The 27,831-nt window shown below is 39.2% G+C and overlaps 2 protein-coding genes across 3 annotated transcripts in view; one reads left to right on the top strand and one right to left on the bottom strand.

The window, feature by feature from the left end:
• Window positions 1-27,831, top strand: part of LOC110828964 (uncharacterized) — a 112,887-nt gene that overhangs the window by 37,160 nt on the left and 47,896 nt on the right. The gene's annotated exons all lie outside the window — the stretch shown is intronic.
• On the bottom strand, window positions 28-27,586 carry LOC110828971 (scavenger receptor class B member 1-like). Of its 2 annotated transcripts, none has more exons than XM_087359158.1 (10): window positions 27,404-27,586; window positions 16,208-16,299; window positions 13,740-13,903; window positions 11,741-11,888; window positions 10,409-10,615; window positions 8,442-8,687; window positions 5,639-5,789; window positions 4,898-5,016; window positions 4,027-4,155; window positions 28-1,319 (listed from the first exon to the last, which is right to left on the bottom strand). In XM_087359158.1, the coding sequence occupies exons 1-10, from the start codon at window positions 27,498-27,500 to the stop codon at window positions 1,131-1,133; spliced, it is 1,542 nt and encodes a 513-aa protein (XP_087215284.1). In that variant the 5' UTR covers window positions 27,501-27,586; the 3' UTR covers window positions 28-1,130. The 2 variants fall into 2 exon arrangements, with proteins under 2 accessions (XP_087215284.1, XP_087215283.1); XM_087359157.1 differs by having other exon boundaries at window positions 8,442-8,690; window positions 27,404-27,583.

Here is a 27,831-nt window from a genome sequence, read left to right as displayed (position 1 = left end):
GAAAGAATATAAAAATCCTAAAAGGAATATTTGTTTCTACACTTTTATTTTATAAACAAAAATATACACATTTAAACAAAAAAAAATATGAAAAAGCGTCTCCATTTTGAGCAGTCTTGTATTTTAATTGAGTTTCAGAGAGACTCTGGCTCCGAATAGTCGATTCATAGCCACAGTTTGGTGCAGCTTCTAGTAAACAAATGCATGTGGGTACAGAATTCGGAATGCACTGATCTGTTTGTTACATCAAAGACTTTTATTGGACTAGCTTGATAAATCTTTTCGAAATGAACCGCGAAGAATCGCGTGCCACTGTATTTTCCGTCGCCGATTAATCAAATATCTTCTTCTGTTTCCTTGGCTGAACGACATAACTGAATGGGCAGTGTTTGCAGTGACCTAACAGAAGCATAAGCTACGAGATAGTTGAGAGAACAAGACGGTTGGTCAGTACGGAGATGAGAGCTGCTGGATGGACCACGGACAGAGATAGCAACAGAAGGGCCTTTTTTTTAAAAAAAAAACAATTCGATGAAGGTCTTCTGAATTTTAACCTCTTGTGGACTCGATTACCGTCTTGAAAATATATGCATTTTCGGTAGACAGTATGAAGAAAAATATATTACAGAGAGACAATATATTTGAAGAAAACATGGTTGATAAACTGAAGAAGGGAGATCAAGAAGTTAATGTTGGACGATAATGAACATAACAGTTTCCATCCATACACATGTGAAACCGGTACGTAAATTCAGAAGCTTAATTCAGAAATAGTTAGAAGCTTCGGACGCTAAAAAGTTCACTCATTAGTGTCGCCGGAAGATGGGCCCAAAATTAATGAGAGGCGTGAAATTTTGAGGCAGGACCCTGAGGACATGAGATATAAATACTAATAGTACAGAATCCAGCAAAAGAACCACACGACCTTCATGCAGGCGCCGACATAACCATCGCATGGGTGAGATGGCCATCACGTAGGTGAGATGACCATCACGTGGGTGAAATGGCCATCACGTGAGTGAGATGGCCATCATATGGGTGAGATGGCCATCACGTGAGTGAGATGGCCATCATATGGGTGAGATGGCCATCACGTGAGTGAGATGACCATCATATGGGTGAGATGGCCATCATATGGGTGAGATGACGTCGGAAGAAGCAGTCACTGTGGGCCGGGAACGTATGCTTCGTGCAAGAACGTAAATCAAAACGATCGACATCACCAAGAGCACGTACTGCACGGCTAGCTGAATATGGCGCGTCGTGAAGGTCACGTGGTACAACAAGTCCATGATCTCTTCTGGCAGTCCTTCGATTCCCTGCAATAAGCAATTATTTGTTCTTGTATTTATGCATCTTACGTTCCTCCGAAAACATTGGTAAGAACCTACGACACTACACGGCATCACAAGCCATTATACCACAGTGCACGTTTCCACAGAGGAGGAAACTAGAAATGTTTTATTCGTGTTTAAAGCCACTTTTCCCCTCTGTTCGCTTCCAAGAGGTAATTAATCCTCATGTACCAAGCCTTAGGAGGATATTTTCTTTTTTAATTCCTAAATGCGACGTGATGGCAAATTATTTTGTTAGTGACAGTATATTACGCGTTAGAGGATAATATTATGATCAAGGCATTTAACACACGACAATTTATTTGTATTTAGGTACATGTGTCATTTTTCCCGCCAATAAGCTTTGTATGTGTCATTGGAACGCAAATGCGTTTACAATTAGTCATAAAGCCCCCCCCCCCCCTCTTCCAAGCAAATTACAGAACAGTAAAATTACCTATCGAAAGCCTTGTCCATTATCCTGTGATCACCTTTTTTTCAGATTCAAAACGCAGTGCACTTCACAGCATACAGACGTTACCCACAAGTTAAAAGTAATTTTTAATTCCACCCTCAAACTTCTATTAATCCATTCCTGTTTAAATTTGCATGTTTTTGGTTGTTATAATTTAACAGGAATACAGTCCTGTTAGCTTTAGTTGCATAAAAGTTACGAATCCAAGTACTTCGTCATAATGAGTATTTTATTCATCAACCTACTTGAATCATAGCTAAGTTTCAGATTCAATCAGATTTAATTTGTGACTGTGTCAGGTTTTTTATTTAGTTTTCTGTCTGACGACAGGTCCATATGAACAGGATCCTTCCATCCTTTTCTCGGACTGGGACCTGTTCATATACGTTCTTGGCAGATGATCCAGAAGTGGTTTGCCATTGCCTTCTTCTGTGTGTGAATGGAGTAATTGTTGGGATGCCACGGAGGAAAACTCCCTGTTGCCTAGACCACGGCCTTGCCCAACACAAGTTATAAATTCGGGCACCGCCGGGAATCGAACCCGAGACCCCAGGATTACAAGGCCAGCGTTCTGACCGCTAGACCACCGTGGCTATTTCTGAATAATTTATTTATTTATTTTATTTAGTGTTCTGTCTGACGACAGGTCCATATGAACAGGATCCTTCCATCCTTTTCTCGGACTGGGACCTGTTCATATACGTTCTTGGCAGATGATCCAGAAGTGTTTTGCCATTGCCTTCTTCTGTGTGTGAATGGAGTAATTGTTGGGATGCCACGGAGAAACCGGGGAAGCCCCCGGAGGAAAACTCCGTGTTGCCTAGACCACGGCCTTGCCCAACACAAGTTATAAATTCGGGCACCGCCGGGAATCGAACCCGAGACCCCAGGATTACAAGGCCAGCGTTCTAACCGCTAGACATTACAAGCACGTAAATGATAAACGTGGCAGTGACGTCATCTTACGTATCTAATAAATGACAAAACATTTTTAAACGAAATGTTTCCGTTTGTGATGATTCAATAGAAGTAGAAGTTCTTTTATTTAAATTAGACCATATTCTCACATTCAAGTATTGGATCTAGTCTATATTAAGTTGCCATTCAGCTCAGAAGATAAATTATTACGACACGTTGCAGTCGAATGGTTGGCAAGCCTGTTTATTTTATTTTTGAGGTTCCTTGTTCAAACGTGAGCCTAGAAAAAGCCCAACCTGAGTGACGTTTTCCTCAGTAATTCCATGCAAAATCAGTTATAATACCGCAAAATAGGCCACTACCACATCTTTCCGCTTTATTTACAGTTAATTAACACTGGGATTTTACCCTATGTAAGCTGAGAAAGTTCCGTTACATGAGTGGAGTTTAGTAGCTGATCAAGCGAGCTACAATAGCAGTTCTTACTTGTTTTCTGTGTTAGTTCTAAATACGACCAGAGCAGGCGCTGCTTTCAGTTTGTAGTCAAAGTTAGGTTATGTTTTTCACTTCGGATATAAATTTCAGGCTAGTCTGGTTGTGTATAGCCAGGCGAGTTATTTATTATATCTTGAAGTTACTATGAAGCGGAGGTGGTTAGATTCTACTTCAAGCAGTAAGTTATGGTCTGAGCGACTCAGTCGAATTCGCAATTATTTCCGCGAATTTCTCTTGACAGCCTTCCATATTTGTAGCACGGGGCCAGTAACCTAAAAAATTGACATACGCAAGCCGTTCATCTAGTCTTTAAGTTTACCTCATACAAAACATGCAGACGGTACATTTATGTGCTTTTACACGGTGGTGTATTATTATTCGTATTTATTTGCGACGTTTTATCAACTGGGCAGTTTATTTAGCGTCGAATGACGTAACAAGCTGATCACGTATTTTGTGCCAGAGACAAATTAGAAGGGGCCAAACGTGGCGGTCAGACATCTACAACTACTACTCAGTATTTCGGAGTTTCACGCTTATACCAGGAGACTGTCTATCCTCACTGAGGTTTTCTGTGATTTTCCTCAGTTCATGCATGAATTATAAACTTGATCACAAAACTTACTCCAAACAATTAACGACGTCTCCTTACCCTGGCAAAAGCGTTTGTTTGTTTACAGTGGTAAGAACGGCGGATATATCGAGTGTTTTCTTCAGAATTCCAACTTTGTTTTTAGTTTCAGACTTAAGGCGTAAAATGTTGATATTCTAAAATAAATTTATAAGTATTTATATGGTACTTACCACATCAAACCAAGCAATGGGCAGTATGGATCCGTCTTTGAAGTTTGCAAGTTGTCGCAGCGTGGAAGACGATCTGACCATCATATTTAACTGAAACCTGGATTTGCCATCCAGAGGCACGCCCAACTCCTAAAAGGGAAAACCCGGAAAGATATTTAGATGGAGCTTGTCTGTATAACACACCACTAGACCTACATTCGAGAAGTCCTGGGCTGAAACTCGGGACTGTAAAGTTAGTTTTTTACCTCCATATCTCACCAATAAAGGTTTAAGTTGTGTATTGTTCCAAGCAGGTAATTTCATGATTTAAGTCTCCACAATTATCGTCAGTCCTTCTAAGATAATGATGGAATATTACATAAAAATAGGCCACGATCTTTACCTTCGGAATCGCTATTCATTATCATGTATATTTTAATTCTCCGTTTGTACAGTTCACAAATTGAGAATTAGCAAGGCAGCTGTGGTAGGAACAGGTATCCTTAAAAATTCTAATACCGTTTCTGCGTAACACAGACTTTCTCTTCACTTGTAAACTTTCACTAATAACATCCTCCTACACTTTAATCTCAACACAATCTGTGCCATTTTGATAAAATAATTTTTGAACTACGTTATATTTTGCTAATCAAACTGACTATAGGACACTAACAAAGCAGATGCAAACCTTTGTCCGGTGAATGAGCTCGGAGTTATTTTGCGTACACTGAACTTTAATCTAACCGACCCAGACATCTAAAGGTACCTGAAATTTCATTGGCTTAAGTAAAGTCTCAAATTACTTCGAAGTACTTCGCTTACTTAAATAGATTTAGTGTTTTTGTGACAGATTCGTTATCAGTGCTTCTCAATAAGCCAAGTTCACACTTGCCTCGTGAAGATCCAAGTATCCGTAGTGTTTCTGGGGGTCGGGTTTCAGCCCTTCTACCGTCTGCAGGAGGCTGGGGTCACCCAGGTAAAAGTGCGGGAAAGATATCATGACTGGTGCACCTGAAACATGTAAACCAGCGAGTGTGGAGACCCTCGGACCTGGAGACTGCCATTGATCAAACCAAATATTAATTTCATACAGTAACACAAGAATGTAGTAAATAATTCATTCATGAGTAAACAACGAGATTGGATTTTATGACTTTTTTTTTTAAAACACAAAAACTACCTTTTGAATTACCATCTTGTATTTGAGAATTTCAGCAGTGTAATTAATGTTAGTTCAACTGTATTTCCCACCATTTTTAAACATTAGAAACATGTGATTAAATCTCCTCGTGTTTTATTTTGAGCTTTGGTTGTTTTATACGCAAGTATCTTATTTAAAGTTCGTTCTGTTCATAATCTCTCAAAATAAGAGCTCATGTTTCGACATGACACAACAGCGGGTAAAATTATTGAATCACACACCAAACCTTAACTTCAGGTTGTTATAAAATAGACGAAACCACATACAATATGAACTAATTATAAATATAAAGAATGAATTCGCTCGTATTTTTAAAATATCTGGTTGTGTAAATCAGTACAAATCATATTCATAAAATAAGTGGGCTTGATGGTAGGTTGTCTGTTGAAAGCGGTCATCCTGACAGACGTCTCTGATTCCTCTTAGCCTTACCGAAAGCACATGGCGAGGCGTTGAATATCCCGGAAGGCGGACATGTCTCGGTGTCGGGGTGACAATAGCACGCGTTTTCCGGGTTGACGTCAGGGTTTGCGAACACGTCACGAGGCGCCCGGAACCTCAGAGCTGGGAATCTGCCGTGGGCCTAAAACAAACGAGCGACTGGAGCGACAAGTCTGGGTTAAGGGCTTCGAAGGCCACGGGTTCGTTCCGAACATTCTCCTCCAAGGCAATTGAAAAGAATATTGTAAATACAGAAAAATATTCTGTTCGTGAAGTGGGTTATGGTATCACATATTTATTATTATTATTATTATTTAGTGTTCTGTCTGACGACAGGTCCATATGAACAGGATCCTTCCATCCTTTTCTCGGACTGGGACCTGTTCATATACGTTCTTGGCAGATGATCCAGAAGTGGTTTGCCATTGCCTTCTTCTGTGTGTGAATGGAGTAATTGTTGGGATGCCACGGAGGAAAACTCCCTGTTGCCTAGACCACGGCCTTGCCCAACACAAGTTATACATTCGGGCACCGCCGGGAATCGAACCCGAGACCCCAGGATTACAAGGCCAGCGTTCTAACCGCTAGACCACCTCATCTTATTATTATTTAGTGTTCTGTCTGACGACAGGTCCATATGAACAGGATCCTTCCATCCTTTTCTCGGACTGGGACCTGTTCATATACGTTCTTGGCAGATGATCCAGAAGTGGTTTGCCATTGCCTTCTTCTGTGTGTGAATGGGATGCCACGGAGAAACCGGGGAAGCCCCCGGAGGAAAACTCCGTGTTGCCTAGACCACGGCCTTGCCCAACACAAGTTATAAATTCGGGAACCGCCGGGAATCGAACCCGAGACCCCAGGATTACAAGGCCAGCGTTCTAACTGCTAGACCACCGTCTTTTTTTAAGGTATGTTTATGTATTTTATGTTGTAATGTCCAATTATGTATTTTAACTCTTCGGCCCTCGTTAAACATATCTTTTTTGTGGCCCGTCTGCCTGAAAAGTTGATACCCCTGACCTAGACCGTCCAATTGAGTTTGTTAAGGGTTTTTCTGCACACGGAACAACGCGTCATCAGGACGGAGACTTCCTTACTTTCTCAAACGCGTGAGAGAGAAAGTGGTCTGACCGTAGGATATGAGAAAGTTTGATCAGTATGGTATATTTTACACCTCTTATTTTACGTAAGAAGATGAGCTACTAGCTCCGAATTTTTTTTTAAATTTTAGTGTTAAGATAAATATCCCACGATACACATTTATTAGAGGTTTATTGGATAAATCAGCGTAAAAACGCTGAGCAAATCTCGAGTTAATAGACGCAGATGAAGATACGTGGTGAAGCAGAGAAACACCTTTTCACAACTTCTCATTACGAAGGTGATAAAATCTTAATATACAGAGTGAACTAAGGAGGGTTACGCAACCCATTCCTGAAGCACGTTCTAGTTTAAAAATATATAAATTAAAATCATAAAAACAAAAACACCTCGTTCAGCGAATAAGTATTTAATATTTTTTCCTATTTTTTTTTATTCAAACCAGCGAAGACGAGACTTTATCGATTTTGTTTAGCACAGGAGAATCCGGAAACGTGTCACTTTACTCATTCTGGAAAGTCCAGAAACTGGTACGAAATTGTATTCGACAATTAGCAATCGCTGCTCTTTTGAAAAAAAAGAAAGAAATCTTTGCACTTTGAGTGTTGAAAGACAACTCAAGGACTGGCCGCTAGCAGATTACGACATGATGTGACCTGCGTGGGCTCTCGTACAGTCACAGCGTTCTTATGTTCTGTTAATACGAGGTGCGATCGGAAAGTTTCAGGACTGTGTCAATAGAGGGCGAACCGGATGTAGTACGAGCTTGCGGGGTGCGGCCTACATTCATAGTGAATAACTGTGCCAGCCGGCATCATCGAATTAGCATTTGTTTCTTAGTTACGGGCGTTTTGGTAGTGCATTACACCGACCCTCCTGCGATTTCGGAATGGCGTGTGCATCAAATTTTGCCAAAGACTCGCCTAAACGGCTACGGTAACCTATGAAATGCTAAAGCAAGCATTTGGGGAGTCCGCAATGGGTCGTGCACAAACTTTTGTGTGGCATTCACGTTTTAAAAATGGCCGAACCTCTGTCGATGATGACGAGCGTTCTGGACGACCATCTTCGAGCACAACGCCCGAAAATGTTACGAAGATCGACGTCGTACCATCAACGACTTGTGCGACATTGTTGGGATAGGCTATGGGACCTGTCAGCTGATTCTAAAGGAAGAACTCCACATGCGACGCATCCTGTCTGAGGACCAGAAGCAGAATCGACTTCTCGTTTGTCAGGAGCTCAAAGATCTTGCAAGAACCGACCCCAACTTCCTTTCTAAGCTCCGTGTGACTTCTTTATCTTCCCAAAGATGAAAATTCAGCTAAAGGGAAGGAGATTTGAGACGATAGAAGAGATTCAGGCAGAATCGCAGATGGTGCTTGACAGGCTGACAAAGAAAGATTTCCAGGGATGCTTCCAGGCTTGGCAGCGGCGCTGGGATCGTTGTGTTCACTCCCAGGGGAACTACTTCGAGGGTGATGGATGAATTTAATACCTGAGATAAGTGTACGGGTTTTTATAGGCGCAGTCTTGAAACTTTCCGATCGCACCTCGTACAATCGAAACGTATTGAATTTCGACTGTCAATAAAAGTTTTAATACGGGTTTAATAACAATTCTTTCAATCTGTATTAAACATATGCTACTACGATTATCAAGAACATCTGAGACGTAGAGGTTCACCTACTATAATATCCTCGCTGTATTCCAGTGGAAACCGCCTGCAGATTTCCCCGCTGAAGACGTGGATGGTCGAGTTGCGTTTCACGAGGTTGGGTGGAAACAGCGATCCATCCGTTCCGTCAATCCGGTTACAATCTTTGCCGCTCCAGTGGTGAAGTCGCTCTTCGCCGTTGAACCTCGATATCACTCCCAACATCTGCACGTCCTCCTTACCGGTGTACATTGTAACGCGGTTTCTCAGTATCCCGTTCTTCTGAAATAAAAAACTTCACTCACAGTCTTCCTTTAAGTGAACAGCACAGTCAGCAAATTGTTCATATAAAAGGCGCTGTGAAACTGTACCCGAAGGAATCTCTGTATAAAAATCACAAAATAACGCTGTAATATTCGTGGTTGGCCCTGTAAGTTGTGACGCCGTGTGGACTTGTAAGTGGTACCAACGTTCTAGGACGAAATTACCGCCGCCTTAACCCCTTAAGACCACTATCACAACCGTGACAGTCTCAAATCTCATGACGGAAATTTCTCGCGTTCTATGATGAATGGACTCGTTATTTATGGACAACGTATCAAGTTCTGAGATTATTTGATGTGTAATGAGATCTATAGAGCTTCATTTAAAGAGAAATTTACAAAGTTGAAGCGTGAGTCTATCAGGAGTTTTATCCCTTGATCCGTGGAAAGAATGTAATACCCGAGGGAATCGAATATTGTCTGTCGCGGGTCGAGATTTGGGCAAAGTAACATCAGAATCTGCTGTGGTAAAACGAACTGAATTTCTTTTCTAGGTATCATTTTCACTGTAAATTACGTGGTTTCTGAAAGAATATAATGAATTGCTTTACAGGCAATGAAATAATGTTTTTGTTAGCTTTTTCACGTTGTTAAGGTGATTAAGTCGAGAAGAATGAGATGGGCGTGGCATGTAGCGCGCATGGATGGGACAAGAGGTGTGCACCGGGTGTTGGTTGGGAAACCTGAAGGGAAGAAACCGCTGGGGAGACCTAGACGTAGATGGGAGGATAATCTCAGGCGGGATCTATGGGAGATAGGAGTTCAAGGAGACTGGATTTTGTTGGCCCAGGACAGGGTCCGGTGGAGGGCTTTGGTTAATTCGGTGATGAACCTTCGGGTTCGGTAGGCCATCTGGTTGGTTGGGTCCACTATTTGGGAAGCCTGAGGGGAAGAGACCTCTGGGGAGACCTAGACGTAGATGGGAGAATAATCTCAGGCGGGATCTATGGGAGACAGGAGTTGAAGGAGACTGGATTTTGTTGGTCCAGGACAGGGTCCGGTGGAGGGCTTTGGTTAATTCGGTGATGAACCTTCGGGTTCGGTAAGCCATCTGGTTGGTTGGGTCCACTATTTGGGAAGCCTGAGGGGAAGAGACCCCTGGGGAGACCTAGACGTAGATGGGAGGATAATCTCAGGCGGGATCTATGGGAGATAGGAGTTGAAGGAAACTGAATTTTGTTGGCCCAGGACAGGGTCCGGTGGAGGGCTTTGGTTAATTCGGTGATGAACATTCGAGTTCAGTAAGCCATCTGGTTAGTTAGTTAGCTTTTTCATTCATGAATGATGACTGTTGTTGTAATGACAGTGTATGTAGTAATAATGGTGATACATGATGATTGCGATAACTTACCAGCCTTTAATTGAATCAAGTGTCCTATAATTTCGTTCCAGAGGGAGTTATGTGGAAGTTACGTATTAAGTATTAAACTAAATAAAAAGATTTATATTTCAGTGATGATTCTTAAGTTTACGAGACTTAAAATAGTAACTGGATGGAAGTAACACTGTAGTCGCCCTAATGGTTATGGACAAACTGTTAATAATGATAAGTGGGATTTCAATATCGTGTGTGATTGATACAGCGTTTAGTGAAGTGACAGGGACAAAGTTGGTGCTGGAAGTAAGGATTCTGATACGTAAACTGTAGAGGATCACGACGATGAAGAGCATTTATACCTGGACGAGGATGCCAAACTTCTTGTAAGGCAGTTCCTGTGTGAAGGAGCCGTAGGTGCGGGCAAGGCTGAACAGCGTGTCGTCGTAGCCCCAGAAGAAGTCGTGCGCCGTGACGCTGGTGAACTGACGCGTCTCCATGCCACTCGACACCGCGAGGAACGCCAGCTGTGCCAGCACGTAGCTGTCCTTCAGCACCGACATGGCGCTCTGCAAAGAGGGCATGCATCATCGTCACTCTACTCGCCACAGCATAGAGCATACCTCGTTTTATTGCGATTCGCAGATATTGCGGGGGTTTTGACGTACGTAAATACGTCTATGAAGAAGGGTCATTCGGCAAAAATGTATTACGAAAAAGTGTAACTTCATTGTTATGTTACCTAGGAAACGTCATCTGTTTACTCGGCATTGTTGTTACCTATAAAACATTTCATTACATTACATTCATCTACCACAGACCCATCTTAAGCGTAACTAATTCAAGTTAAATAAGAAAAGTCTTAATCAAACTTTACTCAATTGTAAAGCATGTATAAAGGAAATATTTAGAATAAAACCAATAAATAAACTTCCTTTCCGTATAGACGTATTTACGTCAAATTCTCCGGAACCGTGGTTCCACTGACAACTTTTTTTTTTACAAATTGAAGGCTTGTGGCAACCCTGCGTCGAGCAAGTCTATCGGCGCCATTTTTCCAACATCACGTGCTAACTTCGTGTCTCTGTGTCACATTTTGGTAATTCTCGCAATGTTTTTGTAGACATAATGCTATTGCACACTTAATAGACTACAGTATAGAGTAAACATAACTTTTATATGCACTGGGAAACAAAAAAAAAATTGTGTGACTCACTTTATTGCGGTGCTCTGGAACCGAAACCGCAATATACTCGAGGTATGCCTGTATACGTTTGCTTTTCGTGATTCCATCAACACAGAAACACCACAGCATATTTAAGTAAAGTTCCCAAACAAAGCTTAACAGTTTCAAATTACTTGTAATTTCAAAGTCAAAAATATTCCTTATAGATTTTGCAAAATATCTTTTTACTAAATCTGATGTTGCTTTATCGGTCATCGCCATCGAAGTGAAAAGGGTGCTCGGGTGTACTCCATCACCATGTCAGGACTGCATCTAATAAACCTTTGCAGTCTACGCTGAAGACAGCGGGACTTCGTGTCCAAAGTACGGGGAACATTCTGGAAATTCAGAAGTCCACGACTGTCCAGCGAGGACACAACACACACGCAGATTTGATTAAATTATAAACAAAATTATCTTTCGTTTCGCAATCTGACTAGACCCAAGCGCCTAATTACGTCATACTGACCAGGAGAGGTATATTTGGCACTGTGATGTACTCCTGGCGAGGTCTGTGACCAGCCGATAACTCCGGTACGTAGCTAAAGGACGTCTTCTGTTGATAGGACACTGTTCCGTTTGGGTTGAAGACGACGTTCACTTTCTCAGCATGTTCCCTGTAACAGAGGACACGCGTTCAGTCCCAGGGCAGTTCAACATTAAATCTCGATGGTAGAAGTTTCACTGGGACGGAATCTTTTTCTAGTCTTTATGTAATCCTCCGCCAATAAATTCACTTTTTAACCTTGGACTGGTAAAGTTTACAGTACACCCATCAGAGGCGGTCTTACATAAGTCTTTATAATAATAAATTTCAGTGCTTGCCTTTGAAGCATGTTTGTAAATGAATTTAATTAGATTATTATTAGATGGTAAAGTTGCGTCATATTGTGATATAATAAATATATATATTAAATCTTGTCCGTCTAATCACAATAAATTCTTATTAAATATTAAAATATTATAATAATTAACATTTAAAATATTTAAAATATTAAATGATGTTCTTTATCGAAATATTCGATTTACATTAGACCATCATTTTTCACGACATGGAACTGAAACATGTCGTGAATGTTAAGAACTGAATAATTTCGAGGCAAATGTCATGAATTAAGTTCAATAATTTGGTACTTGGGAATATCTTGTCTATAAGTTTTGAATTGAGTAGCCCGTCGCCAGTCACAGCTTTCCATCTGTTGTCAGTTTTGGAAGCGTCTCATTTAGTTTTGATTTAGTGTACAAACGGAAAAAATACAGAGAATTCCTCACCAAGAGATTCAAATATGCTGTTGGTAGGACTGTGCCAGTACCAACTTGCCGGCATTGAGATTGCCACTGTGGTGTGTTAATGAAACTTTATGTATAATGTATTATTTTTAAATAATCTGATTCTTATTTATTTATGCATAGTTAATTAACAAGCGACTTATTTAGGGTTTGATGAACGTTAAAATGAGTCATGGTTTTCTGTGACTTCAATTTCTCATTAGCCTTGGTATTTTTACAACGAGATTTCGCTAGCAGCCTAACGTTAGCGGTTGGTGAGACTCTGCTGTGTATGTGATGTTCTAAGATAATCAATGTTGGTATAATTGTGGGCTAAAATGTTACAAGAATCTATGTTTTATTGGTCTTCAGTTCTTCTGAATGACGTTTGCCTTCAGGGATCTACGGTTCCTAATTTTTTGACGTAAATACGTCTATAAGGAAGGGTCATTCGGCAAGAATGTGTTACGAAAAAGTGTTACAAAAATATGTTACGAAAAAGTGTAACTTCATTGTTATGTTACCTATGAAACGTCATCTGTTTACTCGGAATTGTTGTTACCTAGGAAACGTTACGTTACATTTCATTACATTACATTACTTTACATTACATTACATTACTTTACATTACATTCAGCTACCACAGACCCATCTTAAGCTTAACTAATTCAAGTTAAATGAGCAAAGTCTTAATCAAACTTTACTCAATTGTAAAGCATGTATAAAGGAAATATTTAGAATAAAGCCAATATATAAACTTCCTTTCCGTATAGACGTATTTACGTCAAATTCTCCGGAACCGTCGTTCCACTGACAACTTTTTGTTTTGAGAAGTTACGTGTCAGAGGTCGATTCTTAACCTACGTGAGTCCAGTGTCCTGAAGACATATTCCGGTTTTTCTGACCTGCAAATTCGGACCGTGACAAATGTTTTGTGAGTGATAGCACGGATGATAGTAATGCTGATAAACATGGCTGTAGTTTGTGGTGGTTTGTGAAGATGCCGGGATGATTCGTACCGAACATACAAGTATTTTAAGCATTATCTCGGTTGTACTCAGTCATTGTTTAATCACCTCAGCAAAGGTGCATCCTGACATTCGCCTGAAGACACTGAGAAAATACCTGTCATAGAAGACGTCGAGGACAGTGGCGCAGTGAGGTTACTGAAGTTTGAATGTAGATGACTTGTCTTTTACCTGTAGACGTAAGGTCCCACTTCTTGAACCTTAAGTTTCTTATCGATTCCTTTCTGGAACTCGTTAGCGTTGGTGTAGTTGAAAATATAGACGGCCATGATCGGCGATACAGGTGGCTTTTCCCACATCCTATACGACAAAGTGTTGTTCTCGAGTCCTATGTTCTGAAAACAGTCGTTCACTTTTTACTCTTTCGGGCCATGAAATCAGGAATGTAACGTGAACAGCGGGAACTTTTATGCGCTATTACGAACAATTTATTCGCCGTAAATACGACGAGACGTGCTTATACGAGGTGCGATCGGAAAGTTTCTAGACTGCGCGTATAAAAACCCGTACACTTATCTCAGGTATTAAATTCATCCATCACCCTCGAAGTAGTTCCCCTGGGAGTGAACACAACGATCCCAGCGCCGCTGCCAAGCCTGGAAGCATCCCTGGAAATCTTTCTTTGTCAGCCTGTCAAGCACCATCTGCGATTCTGCCTGAATCTCTTCTATCGTCTCAAATCTCCTTCCCTTTAGCTGAATTTTTATCTTTGGGAAGAGGAAGAAGTCACACGGAGCTTATAAAGGAAGTTGGGGTCGGTTCTTGCAAGATCTTTGAGCTCCTGACAAACGAGAAGTCGATTCTGCTTCTGGTCCTCAGACAGGATGCGTCGCATGTGGAGTTCTTCCTTTAGAATCAGCTGACAGGTCCCATAGCCTATCCCAACAATGTCGCACAAGTCGTTGATGGTACGACGTCGATCTTCGTAACATTTTCGGGCGTTGTGCTCGAAGATGGTCGTCCAGAACCCTCGTCATCATCGACAGAGGTTCGGCCATTTATAAAACGTGAATGCCACACAAAAGTTCGTGCACGACCCATTGCAAACTCCCCAAATGCTTGCTTTAGCATTTCATAGGTTTCCGTAGCCGTTTAGGCGAGTCTTTGGCAAAATTTGATGCACACGCCATTCCGAAATCGCAGGAGGGTCGGTGTAATGCACTACCAAAACGCCCGTAACTAAGAAACAAATGCTAATTCGATGATGCCGGCTGGCACACTGATTCACTATGAATGTAAGCCGCACCCCCTAGCGGCAGAAGCTCGTACTACATCCGGTTCGCCCGCTATTGACACAGTCTAGAAACTTTCCGATCGCACCTCGTAATGCGTAGAACTGCTGAATTTTGTGATCACGGTGATGAAAGTGCAATAGACAATTTATTTGTTGAGCAGAATAAACTGCTCACAGATGGCTCTGTAACACGCAGTAAATTTACACATACTTAGAGAAAATTTCGTAAATTTAAAACCAAAAATGTTGATCATTTCGCTATGGACTCCTGTTGAATAGTGCTACAGGTGGGTTTAATAATGATTTCCAAGCAATGGATTTATATTTTAAAGTTTTGGGATAGATTCGTCTTTAATATTACAATAAATTAGTTAATTCTCCCCACGAAGTATTTCTTGAGAAGATAATTCTAGGTCAATGTATACACCGACATATATTCAACTAAAAGGGTGATTACAACATTTATGACACCACACTCGGCAATTTGAATCAAGCCCATACCTTAAATGTTATTTTCTTAAGGTCCACTACAATACTGCCCTTCCATCTATATCTAGGTCTCCCAAAGTAATCTCTTCCCTTTGGATTATCCTAAGTATGATTCTGTATGCATATTTTATTACCCACGCGTCCTACAGCTGCGTCCATCTTTTTTTATTTATTATTAAGTGTTCTGTCTGACGACAGGTCCATATGAACAGGATCCTTCCATCCTTTTCTCGGACTGGGACCTGTTCATATACGTTCTTGGCAGATGATCCAGAAGTGGTTTGCCATTGACTTCTTCTGTGTGTGAATGGAGAAACCGGGGAAGCCCCCGGAGGAAAACTCCGTGTTGCCTAGACCACGGCCTTGCCCAACACAAGTTATAAATTCGGGCACCGCCGGAAATCGAACCCGAGACCCCAGGATTACAAGGCCAGCGTTCTAACCGCTAGACCACCTCATCTTATTATTATTTAGTGTTCTGTCTGACGACAGGTCCATATGAACAGAATCCTTCCATCCTTTTCTCGGACTGGGACCTGTTCATATACGTTCTTGGCAGATGATCCAGAAATAGTTTGCCATTGCCTTCTTCTGTGTGTGAATGGAGTAATTGTTGGGATGCCACGGAGGAAAACTCCGTGTTGCCTAGACCACGGCCTTGCCCAACACAAGTTATAAATTCGGGCACCGCCGGGAATCGAACCCGAGACCCCAGGATTACAAGGCCAGCGTTCTGACCGTTCCTCGATTTTATCGACATAATAAATATTATATTACCCACATAAATAATTTTATTTTATTTCTCATTCGACTGCATGCAGCCTTAGCATTTAATACAGCGTCATTAAATACAACAACAATCATTTGCGCGCACAGAATTTATGTGGGTTGTGTCTTATGCTCTTAGGTTACTCACTTTGTTCAACCTGACTCTTATGAAGTCGTTGGTCCACACGACAAAGGTGGCAGCAATGACAATGACGACCACTACCGACAGCGCTACCAACCCTGCAACGCAAACAAGATTACAACTGAAATAACAACCTTTTAACACAGTATTTATTCATGAGATGATAATGTTGCGTCATATTGTGATGATTATAATTGTTTAATTTTAACCGTCTAATCACAATAAAATATTTTATTAAATATTAAAATATTATTACTACAATTAACATTTAATATTTAAATATTTCGATATAAATTCAAATGTAATTACATTTGAATTTATATCGATTATACACCTGAAGATGGTTCATTTAAAACCGAAACATGTCGTGAAAAAGATGATGCTCTAATTGTAAATCGAACATTTCGATAGGAGGAGCATCATTTTAATATATTTTAAATATTTTAAATATTTAATGTTAATTGTAGTAATAATATTTTAATATTTGATAAAATATTTTATTGTGATTAGACGGTTAAAATTAAACAAACAACAGTACTTATTAACAAATTAACTCATAGTTACAGAAAATTAAGACATGTAAATGTTTTCCTGTAGATTTTGTACGTCAGAGGCCAGGGCCTACCCCATTTCTTTGCGTCATTGGAAAAGTAATGTGTCGCCAGTGGTGGACGAAAGTTGAACTTAACTGGAAATAACGTGGTCTCTGATGACACTGACCAATTTTAGTCAACCCTTTGAAGCTTAAGCTAGTGTGAATTAACAATTAGGAAATCAGTCTGTACCGCAAAGTAAACAACTCTTTACCATTACAGGTATTGATTGGTTGATTCTGTTTATAAGAAAATAATCGGTGTTTACTGTGAGAAGAAGACGGAACACATAAGTACAAAATGTAGAATTGTTAAAACAGATGGTATATATAGTTACCATTGAACTGCAACGGTTAATACTGCAGTGAATATCAGTCTAAGTAATCTAAACCCTACATATAGGCCTACCTGAACCATCTTCAGGTGTATTTTTAATCGATATAAATTCAAATGTAATATTCTAAATGCAATCCTTCGTCAGATGTCCATTAAATATCGGAAAGTTATCCTCTTCTAGATCAACTGTACTTTGTTCATGATGGTTCATTGAAAACCGAAACATGTCGTGAAAAAGATGATGCTCTAATTGTAAATCGAACATTTCGATAGAAAGAGCATCATTTTAACATATTTTAAATATTTTAAATATTAAATGTTAATTGTAATAATAATATTTTAATATTTAATAAAATATTTTATTGTGATTAGACGGTTAAAATTAAACAATTATAATCATCACAATATGACGCAACATTATCAACCCAGATTTAATAAATACAATGTCGGAGGTTTTAGCGAAAAATTGTCTAATCATTTCAGTTTCCGTCCACAGCAGACAATTTTTTAACGACAGCTTCAAACAGATTTCAAATATTTTCATCTAATCTCAGACACTTGCAAAGAAAGTTTCATAAATTGAGGGAGACAGTTCACTTACATTAACATGAAAAATAAGACTCATAAATAGATTTTAGCTCACTCACAAAAACATTCTCTATAGTATTAAATAAAGTTGGGCATTATGATCAAAAATGACGTCATGTGTAGTTCGGTTCTCGTCCTCCAGCTGGCGACAACTTCCTTTCCCAACACAGCTCAATACTATCCTCCATCTGTTTCTAGGTCTACACTTGCTTTCCTTACCATAGCAACCTTCTTCCTGACAATATAAACGTAGATTACAAATTTCAAAGCTAATCAGTCAGGACACCAGGTCTCAAGGGTGTAATTCCACACCCGGACATCCCGATAACCAGCACACCTTTATGTTCGAGACGCTGATACACTGCGGAAGACATCGAGAAAAGATCTGAAGCAGACATTAGGATTTAGAGTTTTAAATTAGAGGCCCTATGTACATCAAAACCAGGTTCGCTCCTTGACCTCTGGGAAAACACTATCTTATGTTAACAGATAAGACTGCTAGGCCACGGTCTGCTTGGAGCGACAATCTAAGGTCACCTTCGTATCTCGTAAGGGTCAATTTCTCTGTGTCTGACGATGCAATGGTAACCCTTACAACCTTCGAACGATTAGAGATCAACCGGTGTCATCGCGTGTTATCTTGCAGAACAATGTTTTCTTCTCTTATCCTCAGGTTTTAAACGACCTGCATGTTAAACCACCTCGTTCCGACGGTTTCTGATGTAATATGAATGTCAGATGACATTTTCGTAAACAGACCTGTCATCACTCGACTTTGTGCAACATTTGTCTTGCATTTAATATCCACTCGTCGCTCTGAAGTTTCGACGAATTTCCTCCAAAGCCAGGAAAACAACGTAACAGCGACTGCGCAAATGCGAACGAAGTCCCTCGTTCGGTCGCTGGCCCCCCGAATGGCGCTGCTGTCAGTTGCGTTACAACACCTGAGTAGAAGTGAGCGTGCGGGAGTTGTGTACAAATGGCGAATCACAAGAGCGTGGACTGCGCAGGTGCGGACCCTGCTTAATACACGCGAATTCCGAGACAGAAAATAGTCCACAAATGTCGTTCAGGCATCAATGATTTCTTGGTAAATCTGTAAGCGATTTTAACTGATTCATGTCGAATCGTTTCTGCTTGTCGAAGATCCTTGACTAAGGAGATGGTGATTTAGAAACATGCACGACAATATCCATATTCAGTACTTCTGATTGCCTACGGAAAACAACCGAACATAACCAACAAACACTGAACCTTTAATTGTCGTATGTCTTGCGTCATTGCGGAATGAAGCCCTTGTGTAAAATAGTTTAAAAAAAACACTAACGACAGTTTCTTTCTTCAGTGATTAGTAATAATAAATTTATTGTTCTGTATTCTATAAAATTTGAAATTAATTTGAAACTTAAATATTGTAGTTTTTAGTTTGCAAGTGATAAAATATTACGTCTTTATCGTAAAATATCAAACTCTTCAGTCAAAATACATTCATATTTCATCACGATAAGTAGGCCATAAGAAGACATGATAACAAGATGTAAAAATATATTACATAAACATTTCTTAAGATACTTACACAATATAATTCTTCGAATTTTGTTTACATTTTAATAGAGTCCAAGCTAAAGTTATTTATCGTTGGTTGTAACTTCTGTGTCTCAATTCAGACCGCTTTACAATGTCCCGCAGATAGATTCACGATTCTTGATTGGTTTAGTCGTAATTATTACGAGCAATGCATGATGAAGGTTAAGAGATAGAAATAATTTGGTTTTCTTGCGACTGACTATAAAGATAGCGAACAACATTGAAACTATACTGTAACTAACTTCAATTAATATTTCATAGAAAATTAACCGACGTTTCGGGAGGTGTCCTTGTCAACCTGATTCATGATCATGATGATTATGACAAAGACGGCCACCGAAACGTCGGTTTTTACCGCCACCTGACGCAGCTAATTCCCCTCAAAGACTATAGAAGACATAGATCATACTTAACTCGCTCGCTCAGTCTGTGGGTCAGAGCCCTTCTTCAGAAGCTGATAAGATGCTGAGCGATTTATTAATTCCGACATCTTTTCTTCTGTACCTAACTACACTAATAATTAAAATATACAAACCCAAATTTTACGTAGAGACGCGAGGAGAGAAGAAACTTGATTTATTTCCCTGATAAACTGAAAGTTAAAAATTTTGAATACTGAGAATTACATGGGTTTTTTTCACATTAGAGAGTTGGCAAGACTGTACCATCTCAATCAAGACATTGAAAGGTATTTAACTGTTTGAATGAACTTCCTGTCTGACGGCGACGGCTGAAGTTGAAGATAATTTGCTTTAATTCGTGATTCTCAGGCCACATTTGACGTCATCCACTCTTTTAAATAGTATTAACTCATTTATTCCTGGACATCAGATGTTAATTTTCCCCACAATTCTGATAGCCGTTGATCTTGATATATCTTATGGAAAGAATTCGAGAATTTTAAAACAAGATGGCGAGAAGGCTGAAAGATTTAAATAATGAGAAGAAATTTTGGGGCGAATAGTACCAGGTGATTCAAAAAGGACTTTACAACTTTGAAAGTGTATAGAAATTTATTCAGAAGGCTTACAGAATCGGTTGAGGTGTCATTTTGTAGCAAAATAAATAAAGTTTGACTCACGTTGTGCTGTAGTACCGAATTCCGTCACCGCGAGCGCAAGCGGCAGTGGATTTGAAAATGGCTCGTAAAATTTTCTCATACCACAGTTAGACGAAGATGACCAAAAAGGGACGCATTCACTTCCAGCAAGACGGCGTACCACCTCACTACCTCACAGAAGTCCGGGATTTCCTCAATAACCGTTTCCCAGGTCGGTGGATTGGTCGAACAGGGTCGATACCATGGCCACCTCGATTTTTTCTTATAAGGTTTCATTAAAGATCGTGTGTATGTTCCACCCTTACCTGCCAATTAAGCTCGAATCACCGTCGCAGTTGCAGATGTGACACCGGATATGCTGGACCGTGTTTGGCAAGAAATTGATTTCAGGTGGGATGTCTGCAGTATCACCAATGGCAATCACATCTAACCAAAATGACTGTTTGAGGTAAAACTTGATTTGTTTTGCTACAAAATGACACCTCAACCGATTCTTTAAGCCTTCTGAATAAATTTCTATACACTTTCAAAGTTTTAAAGTCCTTTTTTAATCACCCTGTATTAATATTTAGATGTTACAAAGGTAATATGGGCGAATATGTAGCACTCAAGTGAGAGATGTGAAGTGACAAATAATTTAGTGGGATAACCTAATCGAAGGGACTACTTCAAAGACCTAGCGGAAGATGAGTGGATAATATTAAAATGGTTATTAAATAAATGGTTTTTGAAGACGTAAACTGGATAGGGTTCAGTGGCTGGATATTGTTAACACTGTAATGAACATTCCGTTTCAATAAAAATGGGGAAAATTGTGACATCGTAAATTGTTATTTGCATCTTCAAGGACTCTGCTCCATGGTGTCAATTAATAGTACATCCGCCTTTGAGATTATCACTGCCCGCTCATTGAACCTGTTAGCTGCTCGCTGTTTCCCTCCTTATTACTCAAGGAAATTTGTTTTTTATTATTTTATAGTTGAATTGTTTTGTTATTTTATTGCAAAAGTCTTTTAAAATAAAAGTTGTAGTTGTCTCATTTCATGGTGGTAAACAAAATACCAAATCATCTCTAAAGTAAACTGTGCAAATATTTTTTTTATATATTTCTGCATTATTTATATATCCTTTTTTAGTAACTCAGACTCTATAGGGTCGAATGAGAGGATGATAGTAAATAATTAATTGTAAATTGTGTAGAAAGAAGCGGTCGTGGCCTATTTTAAGGTTTTGAAAAATATTTTTGGAAGTTAATGTCAAATTCAGTTTTGGGGGAAATCAGCGTAATCTGCTTAGCAGAGAAAGTATAAAATAATATTCCGAGTCTAAGAAAGTACACACAGGATAAATAAATCAAAGTTAAAAAAAATCTAGGACAGAATTTAGTGAGAACTTCGTGCCAGCCCGTAATTATAAAATATATTAAATTAATAAACCAAATTGTATTGGCCAAGCTGTTTTGGATCAATGCATGACTTTCATTGAAATATAATTTAATATGAAATTAAACTAAGAGTAGATTTATGTTACGTGGTTGACTATGTTTACAAATATGAATTTAAAAATTCAAATTTCTATGATTTTATGAAGGACTATTTACATGTGTTTCGCACGTCAGATTATTCAGAAAACAATGAACTATACGGTGATAAAAAAAGAATTTGTAGATTTGATGATGAACTTAATGGAGTAAAAATGTTAGAATTGATTCGTCTTCGTTCTAAAATGCATGTTTATGAAACTCCTGATGAGCAAATTAAAAAGTTGGAAGGAATTAAAAACATGTGAATTAAATTAGAACATTAAAAATGTTTCTTTCAGAAAAAATTTTAATAAACAAAAGGTAATTAGAAGCTATGAATATAAAATCTATACTGAAGAATTAATTTAAAAAATCATTAAATTTTACAGATGATAAAAGTTATTTATTAACAGAAGAAAAAGCTTGTTTCAAACCAACTGATGTTCTCGCTTGGGGGTTTAGAGGACAAGAATAAAAATTAGAATTGCAGAAACTCCCAATTCTCATTGCGCTAGAAATGTTGGGGAGGGGGGGCAGAAACCAACAGATATTTTTGTGAGTTTTATTTGAGTTCTTTAAATTCTATAAATTCTGATTATGTTTTTTAGTTTATCTTATTGGAAATCCAAAATCTTCCAGTTTTCAGTGCTCCAGAAGTGGACACCCGTTCTTTTACTGAGGAATGACCCTCCTGCACCCATCGTAGCCCATATTAGGCTGACTGGACCTCAGCTTCTTAGTGGAAACAATGAATTAGCATTATTAATGCTTTCAACATTCAATAACTAAACATTTTACTCACAAAGTTTTAATGGGAATTATGAGATTCTGAAAATAAACAGCGATAAATTCCCTCAATACCGTTAACCAATTGATATTTGTGACGTAGATGCGTTGTGTTTTGCATTACGGACTGAAATTTTGAAATGGGGGCTTATTATTTAGACGAGCTTCGTTCTTCAAAGAGTTAAAATATCATAACACTTAATCGCGTTATTATCTGATAACTCTTTCAACAGCTGTGCCATTTCCACAGTCAACCAAGACATCATTGAGTGGTGATTGTCGTGCCAAATTGAAATGACCTCTAAGGAAATGAGGTGACGAGTTGCACAGATGTTACAGTGCAATACAGCTAGAGGTCGTATTGTTGTTTAAAGCCTGAGTTCTCTAAATATTTCTACTGACAATCGAATTATTTTCATCACGAAAGAAATTTTTGAACTTCACACCCGAATAACATTTCCTGATGGTACACATTAGGTTTCCAAACAATTAGAACTTGTTGGTACTATCAATAAGTACGTTTATAACATAGTCACATTACAAATTTAACTTGTAATGTTACAATAATTTATCACCCTAAAATATCCTTAAATTATATTTATTGTTTTTTTTATTTTACTTAATATTAAACCTAAATAAAGACTGTTTTACCTTTCGAATGTCTAATATATGTCGGGGTCTTAATTATTGAGTATGTTTATACGATCTTCATGTTGAAATTTCTGGAAAGATTTCAATCACAGATTGTTCATGTCGATTTTTACAGACAAATATTACATCAGCTTCCTCCTAGCTGTGTTTCCATTGGCGAGTCATTTCTCAAGACGGATTTTACAAATTTTGTCGTACAAAATGAAACAAAAGTCCTGGCACGCACAGCGTGGTTCTGTTCTTCGCCTCTGGGTTCACTGAACTCCATCAGACGAGGTCCGAGGTTATCGCATCTTCGCGGTATGGCGAGACGATCAAAAAGTCCTGGGTTCTTTCTGCCGATTTTCTAAACGAATTATTCGTATAGAAAAGCATTTTGTTGACTAATCGCTATTTAGGCATTTTTGTAGCTTATGCATCAGATGACCTAACCTAACCTAACCTAACCTTTGCAGAAACAGATATGGTAGTATTTTTAAACGTTATGTGTTACCGCCAAACTATGAAATCCGGCAATGTATAGAATACCTAAAGTCAGTAGGCATTCTATGGAATGCCCAGGCATTTTATAAAATGCCTTGAACTTTTAGGCAATGTATGAAACTAACAGTTTATTTTATACTTTGCATAGGAATTTTAAAAAGTGCCTCAGATTCTTTAGGTAAAGTATATAACAAAGAAGTTTCTGTAATACGATTTATATATTTTATTTAATATTTTATATTTTCAAAAAAAAATTAATATAAAAAAAATGTTTTTAATTCTCAAAACTTCTATTATATTCAGATTCAGTAGCTTAGTGTTTTCGCTACTATCTTGCACAAACTCCATCTTGACAGATTACCCAATCGACCTTGATTAATTTTAATTTACGCAACCAAACAATATTTACATTACAATTTATTTCATACATTGCCTACTGACTTTAGGCATTCTATACGTTGCCTGTAACATATACATCGGACTTAGAAAAAAATTCCCAAAGGTGCCTGTATGATACCGATTTAAAGATTACAAGTCTCCAGTCATTCCTGAAGATGGCATCACATCTTTCGAAGTGTCTACTCTTCCTCTCCGCATGATCATCGGAGAGTAGTTACGCTAAAATAGGCCACTGTCAATTTCCCCCACTTCATTATCCACGTTGCATAAGCTGTGATATTGATAGTACGTCAGCGAGTATCTTGCTAATTATCGCATTTGATATGAGTAATTAATAACATAAGCACGCGTGTACCATGAAACGAGCAGAAGCAAGGCGCTACTAGATCATGGCTGATCCCGGGTTCGTCGCCCTGGAGAGCGATAACCACGAATAGTGAATTTTATAATGCCCAAGTACACAGGAGGGCTCTGCCTCTGTCTGTCTGTCTGTTTGTCGCCTCCAAAATGAGTGGAATGTCGCATTGCTCAGTTGGTTTTTTTTCCCCAAGCGGTGAATCAGAAAGAGATTGAATTCAAAAAATTTCTTATTTGAGAGACAGTTCCGAAAAATCGTGTAGTTTTCCCACTGTTCCTAAAATATTATACAGGGGAGTCCGAAAAATTGGTGCGTCTATGAAAATATATTAAATAATATTTCTCTTTTTATGAAGGTTTTTAATTCCAACAAAAAAATAAATAAAGTTTTTAAAAAAGATACAAATTTTTCATTTCCCTTTAAATTTCAATGGGAAATAATACTTAATCTTAAATTTTGGTTTATGTATCGATGCTTTTAATACCTCATATTCTAGCTTGTAGAGTCGAATAACAGGATTATTAGAGAAAATGATTTGAAAAACGTATGGAAACAAGAATTCATGACTTAACTCAAAGGCTGTTAGTAGAAGTGGCCCGTTGGAATTCAATGGGAAACTTTTTTTCATATATTTATCCCTTACTCCCTTTCTTCCTTCCTTTCTGTTCTCCCTGTAGCATCTTCGTGTCCTTTAGAAGACGTTCTGAGGGCAACGTAATGGCTCATCACTTTTGAAACAGAATATTCTGTCATCTAGGGTCATTACTGATAACTCTTGTCAGTCACGCATAACACCACACTTAGCAACCTATTATATACATACAGGGTGTTTAAATTAAGAGGGAGCTTCAGGGCGTACATAAAAGAATCTGCAAGTGTTCCTGAGGATGAAACGTCAAGAGTAGTCGATTGTGATACGTGTGGGCCGGAATCAAGGAATGATCCAGGTTCCATCGCCTTCAATTTGTCCTTACACTTTACCTCAGTTATTGGAGGATGCTTTGTTGCTCTCCGGCTCACTTTATTCTGGCTGTACGTCAGTGGTTAGGCGAGTGGATCGGTCATGGTCCCGAGACTCCTATGTAGTGGCCACCACGATCACCAGACCTCAATCCTATAGAGCTTTATTTGTGCGCATTAAAAATTCGGTTTACGTCAAGACTGTTAACGCCAAAGATCAAATCTTGCAACGCGTACAGGATTCAGCAAACGAGATTTGTCTCACATCTCGGGCATTAGAGCCTCGTTCCGACGTCTTCGTGTTGATAAATGTGTTTTTCATGGACATGGAGGATATTTCTACGATTTGTGGTAATATGTGTAATAACTAAGTCTTCCCTCAGCTAAGAATTCAACATTAATGGCACATACTTATGAATATCTTGTACATAGAATCACGATATTTGCCTAGAGGGACTTAGTAATACCACAAAAATATTAGGATAAGATTTTAGATCTTCACGGTGGAGCGTAAAATGATGGTTAACTTCTGGGATGGTGCGGTGTGCCTCTGAAACGTCGGTCAGTATATACCAGAGTACATGACGCAACGTCCTAGAAGGCAATGTCAGAGTAACTGATCTCAAGGCCGAGATGTTAACCGGAAAACTGCAGAACAAGAATTATTAGAAGTAAAAACTCATTTTTGATGTTCATGTACCACGAACCGGTTTAATGAAACGTATTTGTGTTAAAATAACTTTTCAGATCTTCAACTGAAATTGAAATCTAAAAATTCAGCGTCTCTGTGCGTTATTTTTAGTACAGTAAAGCTTCGTTTAAGGCGCTGGGGATTAAGTCGTTTCGGTATTAGACGATTTCGAAATGAGAACACAATTTTTCATCTCGATGGAACACACTTAGTATCTTAAATATTACAGGAACTTCTCGCAATTCTGAATAAAACTGAGTCCAGCGCGTTAAGAGACAGGTGCTCGGACTGTGACCCTTTGGTTTGGCTGTCGCGTAGTCTTTTGGATGCGTATCAGCGTTTCGAGAAATCTTCAACCCTGAATATGGAGTAGTTCGTCCGAAACTTTCGTGACCCCTTTACAAGACTACTCGACGTCACAACCCAGAAGAACAGAATCTTAATTCATTTATATATATTATTTAGTGTTCTATCTGACGACAGGTCCATATGAACAGGATCCTTCCATCCTTTTCTCGGACTGGGACCTCTTCATATACGTTCTTGGCAGATGATCCAGAAGTGGTTTGCCATTGCCTTCTTCTGTGTGTGAATGGAGTAATTGTTGGGATGCCACGGAGGAAAACTCCGTGTTGCCTAGACCACGGCCTTGCCCAACACAAGTTATAAATTCGGGCACCGCCGGGAATCGAACCCGAGATCCCCAGGATTACAAGGCCAGCGTTCTAACCGCTAGACCACCTAATCTTATTATTATTTAGTGTTCTATCTGACGACAGGTCCATATGAACAGGATCCTTCCATCCTTTTCTCTTCTCGGACTGGGACCTGTTCATATACGTTCTTGGCAGATGATCCAGAAGTGGTTTGCCATTGCCTTCTTCTGTGTGTGAATGGAATGCCACGGATAAACCGGGGAAGCCCCCGGAGGAAAACTCCGTGTTGCCTAGACCACAGCCTTGCCTAACACAAGTTATAAATTCCGGCACCGCCGGGAATCGAACCTGAGAACCCCAGGATTACAATGCCAGCGTTCTAACCGCTAGACCACCACGTAAAATCCTCATATCCTAAAAATATTAATTATTTTTGTAATTTATGTGTCTTCCCTTAGAACAAATGTGTCAATCACTTTTATATATTAATAACACCGCGGTTAAATACAATCACAATGATAAATGGACTCACCCCGTGATGGCTTGAAGTGTGTGCATGTCCCGGACCAACTCCCACAGCCGTTTGTGGTCTTTTTCTGCGGTGGGTAGTTCGTCTTGTCCACTGACATGGTTTACACGTGTAGCCCAACGTCAGTATGAACAGCAAATACATGAATGGGGACTGGAGATGATTAACACTTAACTCGCTCAATGCGCGCGCAATAACTCTGTTATCAGTCTCACTGTCATGATAACAAATACCATGGCCAGCATTGCGTACATATTTCAAGAAACAAAAATAAAAATGTGTATTTTGACATTTGTTTTAAGCTGGTACGTTCCAATATTCCACTACATAAATCAATGAAATCTTCTCGGGTAATCAGCCGCGTCAACTGGTTACTGTAATAAATTGACGTTTCGGAAACCAACTCTGTCCCCATCATCAGGATTCTGATG

Source organism: Zootermopsis nevadensis, unplaced genomic scaffold, assembly GCF_977971745.1.
Source record: "Zootermopsis nevadensis isolate Lab colony 2312 unplaced genomic scaffold, Znev_1.0 Znev_ptg000030l, whole genome shotgun sequence".
Classification (NCBI taxonomy): Eukaryota; Metazoa; Arthropoda; class Insecta; order Blattodea; family Termopsidae; genus Zootermopsis; species Zootermopsis nevadensis.
Note: the sequence above shows the minus strand (reverse complement) of the source record. Positions and strands in the feature narration are given on the sequence as shown.